Raw genomic sequence first — 12769 nt, 5'->3', positions numbered from 1 at the left:
AAGCCAGAACAGCATTCGGTCGGAGCGACCTCCCTATCCAAGGGTCATCCGTCACGTTCGCCCCAGCCGAGTCAGGCGCCCATTCCGACGGAATAAAGAACTTCACACCCGCCTCAATCGCCGCGTTGATCATTCATATCTCTACCACGTCTATGCCTGACTGTGGACCAAATGTCATGACGCTAACTACGGCGTCAATGCCTCGGAAAGCGGCCACAAGAGAGGCATGAGATTGGAAATCAACCTGCTTGACCGTCACAGAGTCGGGGACGATATTTGTGTACTTTACTGGCGGCTTGCGGACAAGAAGCGTGATTTTGAACTTTCCCGAAGCAGCCACAATATCAAGAAGTGGTTTGCCATTGTTCCCAGTCTACATCGTAGAGGTTAAGAAAATTAGCATACTAGAAATAGGTGGAATGTGTGAATAGGAGACATTTCTTACCCCGATCCAAGCCACAGTGCTAATTGAAGTGGACATGGTGATATATCAAGGACTCTTCGAAATGGACATCTGGCTGTATAATCTAGAGTAGAGTGACTCTGCTTAAATATCTTGGGACATAGTCGTGGCGGTGGCGCCGGTGCTTCCGCTTTGCCTTGTTTAGGATCTTGGTCGCTTTAAATGGTTGATGACAAACTTGTTGCAATCGCCTCGACTAAATTTTGTGGCGTTGGTGGTCTTTGGAATTGAAGGGTATACCGAAAGTTCCATTTTACAGTCGCGGTAATCAATTGGGCGGACACTGTAATCATGTTGTTTAGTGATCCTCAGTAGAGGCACGGCCGCCTAGGGGAGCATTGTGAGCCTTTCGCAAAGACCGAATCTAGGTGTTAGCCATCATCGACATTTAATTGTCGCATTGTCCCATCCACGAGCATTGCGATTGGCAACAAAACGTCATCCCTGGTCGTGGAACAGGTCAAATGGCAACAGCCACTTGGCCAGGGAGAAATACGAGACCGGATTGGACATCATTTGGGGGTTCAATTGACATGGCTTTGGAAAACAATGGGGCTTTTCCTGTACTTGGGCTGCTTGCTGCGCAACATGGTCGGCTTCGATTGTGACTGGAGGATGCTGGTGATGGCTTGTTTTTGGCGCCCACGCCCACCAGACAGCTGTTGTATAGCAATTGCCAGTCGAGACCTCCGAGCAAACTCGAATCGGCAGTGGACTCGGATGCCTCGGATAGCCACTTTGAGTTGTAATATTGGTATCGCGTAGATTTCGGCCTGTCGAGAAGGGAGCGCCAACTGTGCTACCCGAGCTGGTGATATGATGATGTTATAGGGCTGCGAAAGAGGCAGAGACAATGAATACCCGTAGAGAAACTAGCACGATGATTATAGGATTCTGATCACTAATGATCTCCTGCGTGGCGGAAATAACGTCATCTCCTTATGTCTTGGTATTGTTAAAAGCGCTCTTGGGCAGAATTGCTGCGCATGATGAAAGATGCTGACCACCAATTCACAGATAGCTATAAGTCTAGCAGTGCTGCAAATGTGAACCTGCCACCATAGTGACCAGGTACGCTGGTTGGGCGGTTGGAGTAGGTAGCTTCAAATAGGTCCGGTGGATTATAGTGAGACGCCGTGGCGAGTCTACGGTGGTGACACATAACAGAAGCCTTGATCACTTCATCAACCTCGGTAGCTCTGTTATAGTTTGAGCTATCATGCGGCGTGGCAATTATCCTTGGTCGCGCTATGCGTACACATATAGGGGCCCTTATGCGACCAATTCTCCATCAGCGCTTAGCTTTGTCAATTTCACACTTTGCCATTCCTCCATCAGAAAACATTCAACACGTCGACCCTGAAATACAATGAAAACCGCTCTGGTCATAGGAGGTACCGGTGCTCAGGGTGTGCCGGTTGTCAAAGGTCAGCCAGGAACTTGGTCCTTTGTCGAGACATTTACTCAACGTATCCCTAGCACTGGCATCCGATTCCAAATATGCCGTCCGCGTCATTACAAGAAACGCTTCTTCCAAGGATGCCATAGAATTGGCGACCATCCCTGGAGTTACAATTTTGGAAGGAAATACCTACCATGAGCCAACTCTTCGTGAGGCGCTGAAGGACGTGGACTACGTCTTTGCCAATACCAACGGATTTGCCATTGGCGAAATGGCAGAAATCTACTGGGGCATCCGCATTTATGAGCTTTGTCGGGAATCTAGAGTGAAGCACTTCATTTACGCATCTCTCGAGTATGCTTCAAAGCTCGGCAACTTTGACCCTAAATACCGTTGCGGCCACGTTGACGGAAAAGGCAAAGTTGCCGACTACATTTCAGCTCAACCCATTACACCAATGGCCTGGACTGTTGTAACCTCTTGCATGTACATGGAAGGACTGTCAGAATTTCTCCAACCCTTTCCTGACCGTGAAGATCCAAGCACTCTTGTCTTTGCAGCCCCGCTGGGAGACGGAAAATGCCCTCTCATCTATCTCGAGGACTATGGCCACTATGTCCGATGGGTTTTCGATACGCCATCTCGCAGCAGCGGCATGCAGTTGCATGTCGCAACGGAAGATATCGCTTGGAAAGACCTTGCTGCTGCCTTCACAAAGGTGACTGGCAGAAAGGCGGTATATAAAGACCTAACCCTGGACGAATACTTCAAACTGCCAATTTTTCCAAATCCCGAAATGACGGTTGGTCATTCCACTAGTGGGGAGAATCCTACCCTGTTTACTTTCCGGGAAAACTTTTCAGGCTTTTGGAACATGTGGAAGGATAACCTGACAAAGCGTGATTACGAGCTTCTGGATGAGATCCTGCCGTCGCGGGTGAAGAGTGTGCAAGAATGGATGGAGAAGTCTGGATATACTGGAGAACCCTCGCCAGTTCTCAAGGACTACCGTGATGGGGTGGGCAGCAGAAATGCTCCCAAGACGTAAACATGCCATCTCGGGTATTGGAAAAAGCGGGCAATGTAGTGGGACCTATATAAATTTGAAGTTGAGTGAATGACACGATTTGACGCCGAAAGCCGACAAATTTCTGGATCTGGTGCTTCAGTGTAAGCCCTTGATGTTCATGAAGTATATTCTAGAAAAGGGAGGACGGGCCTCCGAGGACCTACAATCGCTCTCATGACGTTTTATTAGTAAAATCCCTTAGAAAAGCTGTCTCCTTAGCTATTGCCTTTAGCCCTAATCGCTCTCATGAAAGAGCCCTCCGACCTCCGTTATGAAAAACCCTGTGCCAACCCAAGCCTCATGTCCCCACTTCCCCACATTTTCCCGCTCCATCATTGCAGCATGTCCAGATCCGGTAGTTGGCCTTTTTGGCCCATTCTTCAACTCCTTTCACTTCAACCATCACCACCTTCATCCCATCGCATACCCGCCCGTCGCGCCGCAGCGTCGACTCTCCCGAGATGGAGTCCTCGCCTATCGTCAAGGCTCACGATCATGCCGCCGCAGCCGCCGTTGCCACCCGCCAATCTGCTGACACAACCGTCGCCATCAATGAACACACCCTCGCCGCTGGTGAATTTGCCAATGCCGCCCGAAACACCACCAGCGTTGAAGCGCTTCGCACTCTGAAGCTTCTCGAAGAGCACCATAGACGCCTTGCCGAACTCCTCAACTTGCAGCCAGACCCCGTATCCCAGACCAGCGAGGAGGATGTCAACGAAAAGACGTCGCTGGACGAAAAGGGCGCTTCCACGACGCACCAGTCTGGCAAGAAGCTGCCCAGTCTGACGCAGAAGGGCTTCACGGCTCGCGAAATGTCGTCATCTATTGCGAGCAACCTGGCTTCTGCAAGGGGCATCCGATCCAAGTATCGAGGACAGCCGCTCAGTCCAAGCGTTTCCAACGACCAGGCGCCCGGAAATGTCGACCCGCACCCTCGCCGCGACGGATCGAGGACCAAGATGCAGAGCATCATCGACACGCAGCCCGGCAAGCCTACTTGGGTTCCGCCCATGGCCCCCCACAAGACGGAGCCTCGCACCAACAAGAGCGCCGCCTCGTCGCCGCGCATCGACCAAACAACTGCTTCTGCCATGGCGAGCGAGGATGCTGGCTACGCTCGATTCTACAACAGCTTTGGTAGCCTCATCAACAAGATCTCTGCCCCCCTCGCTTTCGCCGGTCTCCCCCTGATCCAGGAGGAGCCGACACCAGAACAGCCAACCACGGAGCAGCCCGTCGCATCATCGCCCCCCAAGCGCAGGGCTTCGCGCCAACCGCCAACCTCGCTCGCCCTCGACCCGGACCTGTCCAAAATCTACTCCAAGGCCACGATGCGCGCTCTCGCGCGAGAGGGCCACTCCACCAACGACTCCTTCTACGTCGTCCCCACCACCGGCCACACCATGTCCTACGCCAACATCCTGACGTATGCCGAAAAGGAGAAGCGTCGTCTCGGCGCCTCCCTCCACAGCAACGACCCGGAAGACGAAGACGACGACTTTGTGGATGCCCGCGAGACGCCCGTCCCCGTCTCCCCCGGCGCCAGGCGCAGGATCGGCCTGGCGCACAAGACGGAAAGGGACCTCCGAAACACCATTGAAGAACTTAGTCTGCAGAACAGATCCCTCAAGGACACGCTAGATGTCGTGTCGAAGCGTCTGCACGCATTCGAAGCGAGCTCTCAGAATTCGGCAATGGCCCTTGCGGAATCGTACCGCATACTGAGACCTGGCTCGCCAAGCGCCGCGCCACATGCCCCGAATGCGGCGGGGGATGAAGCGCTGCGGAAGAAGACACTCAACATGGAGGAACAGCTCGCGGCCGCCACGAAGCAGATGGAGCGCCTGGAAAAGGACAATCGGAAGATGCAGAAGACGCTGGACAAGTACAGGGAGAAGTGGGAGGTGTTGAAGGCCGGCGCGAAGGCGAGAAGGGAGGGAAAGTCGGGAGAAGGCGAAGACGTTTAGTAATTTGTTTGATTTTCTTGCTGCGTACTGCAATGCTTGCCTCGTGACCGCAGTGCGTTGCCCTACTAATTCCACCAAAAGCTTACGCTGAAACTCACACTCAGACTCCTCACGTAGTGCCACCACCCCATCGGAATCAGCAACGTATCCCCCTCCTCCAGGACGCACTCCCAGTACTCCTCGCTCTCCAGCTCGCTCCTGGCCGCCTCCCTCTCTTCCTCGGTCATTCCCTGCGCATCCTCATCCCAGCCCTCGAGGACCCCTACATCCAGCGAGCTGGTATTGCTCATGTCGACGCCGTCCTCCTCCCCCCTCGGCCTCATCGCCTTGCTCCACGGCGGATACAGCCTCACGTACTTTGTCCCGACAACCTGCACCAGCAGGTTATGATACGCGTCCGTGTGAAGAGGCGTGATGGTCCGGGCGGGCCCAAACCACGCATTGACCAGCGGCACATCCACCGGCGCCTTGTTCCTGGCCGGATCAGCAGGGTGCATGGGCACCGAGGACCAGCAGAAATCCGGGGTGCAAATGTCGCCCCTCAGCGAGGGGATCTGGCTGAACAGGTCGTGCTGCGCCAGGTAGCCCACCTCCTCCCCCCCGCCCTCGGGCGAAACATAGCTCGACAAGAAGGCCCCAAAGGGCACGAGTTCCTGCCCCCAGCCGGGGTCGACGTAGCTGCGGCCGATTTCCACCGGCACGAGGCGCCGGCCGCCAAAAGTCCGCGAGAGCAGGTAGCAAGGCGATTTCCAGGGACGGCTCGTAAGCGCAGGCCAGGCGGCGACGAGGTCGGTGAAGACGACGGGCCGCGGAGACGTGTCCCCGTTCATGTACCTCTCAAACGCGGCGAGGGACCAGCCACTGCGGGCGGGACAAGTCCGGTCCGGAGACAACGCAGGCCGGCCGTAGGGCTCGCCGAGGGCAAAGTGCGCATGGGCGCGTTTTGCCCGTTTCGCGGCGGGCGGCTCGCCGGGGAGGGCGTCGCAAAGGTCCTCCAGCAGCCGGAGCGTCTTTTCTACCCACGCCGTCCCCAGGACGCCGGCTCCCCCGGCGGTGATGACGGCCCTGTCTAGCTTTTCCACGACGCCGTCCAGCACCGCGTCGGCTAGCCAGGCGTTCTGGCCCAAGGAGCAGAGCACGTCGTGATGGGTGGACAGGATGAGGGCGTCGGTGTGGATCTGGCGCCATTGGCAGGGCAGCAAATCGAACCGGTAGGCGTAGAACTTGGATGCGGATATCGACACGACATCACTTAGCCTTCTTGTCAGGAGGGACTCGTTGACTTGGTGAGGCGAGGAATCCCCGAGGGCGTCGTGGATGACGAGGAGAGCCTTGGCTTGGCGCTGGAGCAGCACGTTGACGGCGGCGCTTTCTGGATCCCGGTCATCTTTGGCAGGTGCGCTGATGAGCGTTTCGGTGGCGGCGCGGTACCATGATAGTACTTCGTCGCGGGGGGCCATGATATATCAAAGGGCAGTGGTGGTTCATTTTGGCGTTTGCCTCGAGGCCACGTTGGTGCGAGATTGAAGTGAGGGCGGGGCTCCACCATGCGGGAGAGGCGTGATGAAGGCGTTCATCTTGAGTTGGCCAGCACTACAGAGTACATCCGCCGCATTGACTTAATGTTCCTTTTACTATGCTGTAATCTATGATCAAGGAAAAAACTACTGGTTGAAGGAGCTGGAGTGAGCACGGCAGGTGGTGAGCCCGCACACGCGGACATTGCCGGCATTAAGCTTGCCCGTGAAGACTGGCAAGTCCCAAATTGCTGAAAGTAAACGCTCTGTTTGCGCGATTGGATTTATGCGGTAGTAGTATATCGAGCCTCACGAGCAGAATCAGTATTAGTCAATGTCCCATTGAAACTATTCATGATTTTTATTTCAACCCATAAAATCGACGCGAGGTCTAAATGTCCATGTTTCAAGTCTCCGGCCTGTGTGCTAAACGCTACCTTTCCTGCACCAAATACTGACAAGGGCCGTTTCGTATGTACGCCTCACTCACCAACCTCTTGATGAGCCAAATACTTTTGATTGCCTAACATGTCCATACACCTACAATGCCGTCCCTCCGGCCTTCGACCAGATAACCATCTCTTACACGCACATGCTCCACGACGCCGGGATTCTTGCCCTCCTCGGTGATGCCTGCGCCGCAGTCCCACTGTCTGCCTTCAACTTTATCATACACCTTGACCACGTCTTCTCCCGCGGCGCTCACTATTCTCCTAGTATCGAACATCATGCTCGTGATGGGGTTGTCGTATGCGTAGGCGTCGAAGATGGCGCCTGTACGGAGATCCCATATCTAAAGGGCTGTGAGCAAGCATGATATCGAAGCGCACGTCTTGTTGGCCACTTACCCTGACACTTCTATCCAAGCTACCAGTTACAAGGTGCACGTCATCAAATTGAAGACAGGTCACGGCACCAGTGTGCCCTACGAGGCTGCGGTGAACTTGACCACTTCGCAGATCCCACAACCGTACCATGCCATCGGCCGTTCCACAGGCCAATGCCGATTCAAAGACCTGCAATGCTCCCACAAAGTCGGCCGAGCTGCTTGACGCGCGGCCGGTTGGTCTCCAGCCTCCGTCGATGTTGGCAGTGGCGGATGCTTGAGCTGCCGCCCACATGACGTCCAACGTTTGCACACATCGACCCTTTTCGAGGTCCCAATGCCGAATTGTTTTGTCTGCGGAACCAGAGACAAGAACGTCGCCTCTGAAGTGCAATGCTGTGACCTCGTCTACATGGGCCTGCAGGGTGTATAGCTCACAGTCGTTCATGCTGTCCTCGGGAGGATCAATAGGCTGGTCGTTGGGGTTTTCAAACGCAATGGCATCCTCGTCCTCCTCGTCCTCCTTGCCGTAGCTGTTTCCGTGGGGATCATAACTTGACCGACTCAAATCCCACAAACGAACGGTAGCATCGGCAGAGCCAGTGGCGAGAATGTTGTCCTCAACCTGCAATGTTCTGACAGAGGCAGTGTGTCCGTTCAATATTCCTATACACCGTCCAGCATTCAAGTCCCAAACTTTGACGGTATCGTCGAGAGCAGCAGTCACCATGGTGCCGAATGGCGCATCAAAGTCCATGGCGGTTACAGTGTCTTTGTGCGCGCGAAGCTGCCGTATATTGGACCCGGCCTCGAAATGCTCGTGCAGGATAGGCATGGACTTGCGACGGTGAACCTTCTTCGGTCTCCTTGGTGTACTGTTTTTTGAGCCGGGCAGCTTCTCGTATACGGATTGTGACATGAATTCGGGATCGTGGTCATCGGCGTCGCCAACAAGGTCGACTTCATCTTTGGTCGGGGTGTTTCGTGCAATGACCTCGGCCTCGTCTGCTAAAGCTTGTGCTACTTCTAACCGTCCTTCAACATCGATAACTGCCAAGAAGGAGAAAAAGAAAAACGAGGATTAGCATTTCAAGACACATAAGCGTTCATGTAGCCATGTAGTAGTGACAGAGAGGGGCGGGGACAGAGGCCATACGCACTGTCATGCTCGAGAAGTGCCTCTTCTTGCTCCAAACCTGCAAGCCGTTCCAAGATAATCTTGCGCATGCCTTGCAAGTTTGCGATTTTGTTGTCTATCTCACGGATCTCGCTACTGGCCATGCTCTTCCGAACGCCAAGAAGCTCAAATTCATGCATCATGGCAGCCTTTTCCTTTTGTACATGCGACAGACTCGCGACAGGCCCGGGGGACCCGGTTCGTTGCCTGTCATCCAGCAATGTTCTGCCCCTCGACACGCGGCGACGGTGTTTCTTGCCCTCGTCGGTCATCTCAGGGAAGCTGGCCTTGAAGCCTTGAAACAGCGAGTAGGCATTATCATCTTCGGGAATGTTGGATAGCAAGTCGTCGGGCAGGAAACTGACGGCGCGATGCTGAATCTCGGCGGTAGACAGCCTGGAGCGCACAATCTCTGTGGGGGTCCTTCTGGCCAGGGCAAAGACGCTCTGCTGTACGGAGGGACGAGTCAACTGCCTGTGGACCTGCTTCATAGCCGTCTGGTAATGGTGCGCGGTGGCCTCGGCATTGGGGGCCATGAGATGGGAGGCCGTGGTGGTGACTTTGCGCCCGAATGCCTCCAAGCCGCGGGTCTGCACAACATCGACCACCATGTTAGCAGAACTTGCACAGAATCGGTGCAGAAGCGGAAGCAAGGGAACGCTGAAGCGGCTCGAGGGCCGAGTAGGGGAGGTCGTGTGCGCGGAGCTGCGAGGTGCAAGAATCGGCCGTCACACGACCACGGCGAAGCTGCGGGTGGTTTGCGCTGCTGTTTGGGGCAACGCCAGTCATCTGGACGGCGAGGGCTCAAACATTCAATTGGGCCGTTTCACACCTGGACTACAGATGTGACCTGCATGGGTGAGGCTGGGGCCGGATCAAGCTTGGACGTACCGAGATAATGGACTGCTCGTCATCGACATCTTCGAGGAAGTCATAGTGGCTGTCTTGATCAGCCATGGCTCGACGGCCAACCGAGGGTCTGGCGGGACAAAATAAAGAGGTCTAACAGCGCAATGGCCGCATGGGTGGGCGATGCAAAGCTGATCGTGTGGATTTTAATGCCGGCTGGTGTGTTGAAGCAGCAAATTGCGACAGGGACAGACGAAGGACGACATGCATGCGTACTCCGTACTTTGGTACATGCTGGTACATGTGGGGGCACTTCGCGACATGGAGACGCGCAGCTGGGAGCTTTCCAGCATCCAGATTGGCGCCAGGCACAAAGGGGACAACATTGAAAGGGTCTGGTACACGCTTACCCTATATCTCAGCAGTCATTGGTCAGAGCAGCCACGCCACCCCGCCGATGCATCTCCAACCATCACCAGCCATCTCCAAATGTGGCCAGCATGTTCCTCCGTGCACCATTTCTTGGGAGATGCTCCCGACCCTACATAACATGGTGTTTCAATCTCACGTTATCTTGAACTTCTCTCGAAATATCTCAAATATGACTGGAACCACACATCATAAAGCCGGGAAATAGCTTACCGCCTCTCCTTTTCAACTAGTGGACCACATATTTAGCCTCGCGGTGGTTGATTGAACGAGCTGGTCGAGCAAGGCAGTCTATTTTTTCATATCTCAAACTACTTCCACGTCAAGTACAATCTGCATCACCACTAGCCAGTCATCGAGGTTATAAGCCCTAGGCAACAGCTCCTCCCCCAGGGCTAAAAAAGAAATAATCAACCATCTAGGTACGGAGTCAACCTCAGCGCTGCCTCGAGTAGCTCTACTTAGATCAAAATCGAGACAGCCGCGAACTCGGGCTGCAAAACCTTGTACTCAACGGTCCCGGGCGTCTGAAACTTAGAGACAAGCTCGAAGACAAATTCGCAATCCTTCAGCCGACTATAAAACTTCGCAGCCGCCTCCTTCATCACCTTGTGCTCACCCCTCTCGTTCTCCTTCTGCGTCCTACTCTTGTTCACATTGTACAGTGACTGTGCATACGTCAACAGATTGTACTTTTGGTCAACCTTGAAGCTGAGAAGCTCGGGCAGCTGCGCGGCGAGCAGCCAGTCTTTCCACTTGGGTCCTTCTGTGCCGATGGGAAGAGCCTCGGTCAGTTCCTTTTCCGTGTAGGACTGGAGCTGGGCGAGAGAGGTGGGAAGAGGCGTGCAGAGGGCAGGCGGCTTGGAGGGGACGAAGCTGTAATAGTAGTCCTGGAGGTAGTTGACTGCCGTGTGCTGGGGGGAGGCGATGTGGATGCACATGGTGACGGCATCAATGAGCTCGTCGACCGTTGTCACGGTTGGGAAACTGGCAAGCTCGCCCTTTGTCTGGATCTCCAGGCACCAATCGGCAAGGTATGGGTCATTCTTGATGTCGGCGGCGCACTTGTACTTTGTCCCCAGGACGGACTTGACAAAGTCGCGCATGATGTGCCAGAGGAAAACCATGTCGGTTGCGTATGGGTAATTGCGGTATTTGCAGGACTTTGCTTCGCCCTCCACATCGAAGCCACGCTTCTTGAGATCGTTGGGGATGTACTTGTCGACAAAGTTGAAGTTCTTGTACGCGTGCTGGATGAACTTGAAGCAGCGGTTGGTGGTGTACTTGCTGGGGTCAGAGTTCGGTCCTAAGCCCGCGACTCTGGCAACGACATAGGGCACGAGCGTGTCGCGGGCAGCCTTGTTCAGTGACAGTGTTCTGAACCAGTGCGGGCTGAGGAGCTCGTACAAGAGATGGTCCTCGGGGATGGTGCGGTTCGTGGCGACGATGATGGCCTCCTCGACCAAGTGCGTTTCGACCAGGTGAACGGCAATCTCATGCCTTGCCCAGTCGGACGCCTGCGCGCAAGTCTTGGCGTACCTCCATGGCCAGTCCTGCGCCTCAGTCACGCTCCCCAGGGCATCGGGGTGCAGGCGATGGTTGAAGATGGTGACGGAGTTGTCGAGGCTGCCCTTGTAGTCGATGGTGATGGCCAAGGGGTGGAGGCGGCCATCGTCGTGAAGCTGGAAGATGATGACCGAGGCACAGCCATATCGGCTCGCTGTCCTTCCCGTGGGCTTTGGGTCTTTGGGGTTGTCGAGCTCGTAGATGACGTTGATGAAGGTCTCGTTGTCGCCGAGGCCGGTTGCCTTGCGGAAGTAGGAGTAGTCCTGGATGAGCAAGTCTTTGCCCGCCTCCAGCAGCTCTACCATGTGGGTGAGGCCCTGCTTCTTGGCCTGGGCCACGTATTCCCGGACTGTTGCAGCGGGAGCGGCGGCAATGGTTGTTGGGTTGACGCCGCTGAAGTGCTGCTGGGCAAAGCGAGCATCCGAAAACCAATCGGGCAAAAAGCCAATGTTCTTACCGTCCATGATGTCGGTGCTGGGGCTCGGATGCTCGCGATTGTACGCCTCAACATCAGCAAGAGTAGGTCCATAGTACGGCGTGCCTTGGTGGGAGATTTCTTGAGGGACAAGAAAAGAAAGGGCCTGTGAGATGGTGCTAACAAGGCCGAGCTCAGCTTGGTTGAAGATTGGGCCATCGTCATTCGCAACCGTCACCTGTTGCCCCTTGGGAACATGAAGATGGGGAGGATATCCGTCATCAGCCGTCTTGCTCCATTGATAAATGGCTTGCTTTTCTGCCAGCCTTCGGCGCTGGGGGATGATGGGTTCATAGCACTGGGTGTCGAATTGGGAAAAAACACTGAAGAGTTGGTCAGTCACGTCAAAGCGGAATGGTGTCCGTGGAGCGGCTCAAGTCAACATACGCCTCCTGAATCAGGTTGTAAAGCTCAGTCAAGGCCAAGCGAGTGCCCTTGTAGGTTCCCCGTCTAAGACCCCGGGTGGCCGCGAGGTCTCCGCTCAGGTTGCCGTCCTTGTCCGTGGCAAGCACCAAACCTTGTCTATGGAGTTCGTTCAAGAAGACTCCCTTGTCCCAGACCTCCATCGTGGCCTGTTCTACATCGTGGGTGTTGTGACCGGTGAGGATCTGATGGAGTCTGTCCGTGATGCCTGACAAAACAGCCATGATGAGGAGGCAGATTGGTAGTGGTAGTAGTCAAGTGAGTGGAGAGAGAAGTGATTGGAAGCGATGAGGCAAACCCAAGAGTTTAACGTCTAGAGAAGCAGTATGAAGAGTTTTCGAAGATGGGGGAAATCGTTGCTTGTGCCGTTGATTTATATACTTGGCAGTCTTGCACCCAGGTGTCGATATATGCCTGGACGCAAGTTTACATTCAACACGCCATCATCGGTCAACGGGATTGCTCGGCGATGTCCAGCTTTCACGACTGACTCTTTGTTGCCAGGTCGTTCAGAGCAACATCCAGAAAAAACACCAAAAAAAGAAAAAACTTGACATGTATGTAAGACGCAGTCTGCTCTATGCTCAGCCCCAACATCACCGA

At 54.7% G+C, this 12769-nt stretch overlaps 6 protein-coding genes across 6 annotated transcripts; 2 read left to right on the top strand and 4 right to left on the bottom strand.

The window, feature by feature from the left end:
- Nucleotides 1–133: 133 nt before the first annotated feature.
- On the bottom strand, nucleotides 134–481 carry G6M90_00g005830 (uncharacterized protein; the record flags this gene model as incomplete). Its single annotated transcript, XM_014694435.1, has 2 exons — nucleotides 134–373; nucleotides 446–481. The coding sequence occupies 2 exons, from the start codon at nucleotides 479–481 to the stop codon at nucleotides 134–136; spliced, it is 276 nt and encodes a 91-aa protein (XP_014549921.1).
- Nucleotides 482–1832: 1351 nt separating this feature from the next.
- NMRAL1_0 (NmrA-like family domain-containing protein 1) lies at nucleotides 1833–2913 on the top strand (the record flags this gene model as incomplete). The annotated part of the gene is made up of 2 exons (XM_014694436.1): nucleotides 1833–1890; nucleotides 1943–2913. 2 exons carry the CDS (start codon nucleotides 1833–1835, stop codon nucleotides 2911–2913), a joined length of 1029 nt encoding a protein of 342 aa, XP_014549922.1.
- Nucleotides 2914–3395: 482 nt separating this feature from the next.
- On the top strand, nucleotides 3396–4904 carry G6M90_00g005810 (uncharacterized protein; the record flags this gene model as incomplete). The annotated part of the gene is made up of 1 exon (XM_014694437.1): nucleotides 3396–4904. The coding sequence occupies one exon, from the start codon at nucleotides 3396–3398 to the stop codon at nucleotides 4902–4904; it is 1509 nt and encodes a 502-aa protein (XP_014549923.1).
- A 65-nt stretch (nucleotides 4905–4969) lies between these two features.
- On the bottom strand, nucleotides 4970–6364 carry JMJ30 (Lysine-specific demethylase; the record flags this gene model as incomplete). Its single annotated transcript, XM_014694438.1, has 1 exon — nucleotides 4970–6364. One exon carries the CDS (start codon nucleotides 6362–6364, stop codon nucleotides 4970–4972), a length of 1395 nt encoding a protein of 464 aa, XP_014549924.1.
- Nucleotides 6365–6944: 580 nt separating this feature from the next.
- mdv1 (Mitochondrial division protein 1) lies at nucleotides 6945–9381 on the bottom strand (the record flags this gene model as incomplete). The annotated part of the gene is made up of 4 exons (XM_014694439.1): nucleotides 6945–7214; nucleotides 7270–8297; nucleotides 8408–9014; nucleotides 9316–9381. The coding sequence occupies 4 exons, from the start codon at nucleotides 9379–9381 to the stop codon at nucleotides 6945–6947; spliced, it is 1971 nt and encodes a 656-aa protein (XP_014549925.1).
- Nucleotides 9382–10163: 782 nt separating this feature from the next.
- On the bottom strand, nucleotides 10164–12390 carry G6M90_00g005780 (uncharacterized protein; the record flags this gene model as incomplete). The annotated part of the gene is made up of 2 exons (XM_014694440.1): nucleotides 10164–12066; nucleotides 12131–12390. The coding sequence occupies 2 exons, from the start codon at nucleotides 12388–12390 to the stop codon at nucleotides 10164–10166; spliced, it is 2163 nt and encodes a 720-aa protein (XP_014549926.1).
- Nucleotides 12391–12769: the final 379 nt, after the last annotated feature.

The sequence above is a fragment of the Metarhizium brunneum genome, chromosome 1 (genome assembly GCF_013426205.1).
Source record: "Metarhizium brunneum chromosome 1, complete sequence".
Lineage (NCBI taxonomy): Eukaryota > Fungi > Ascomycota > Sordariomycetes > Hypocreales > Clavicipitaceae > Metarhizium > Metarhizium brunneum.
This window is presented reverse-complemented; position numbering and strand designations above follow the sequence as displayed.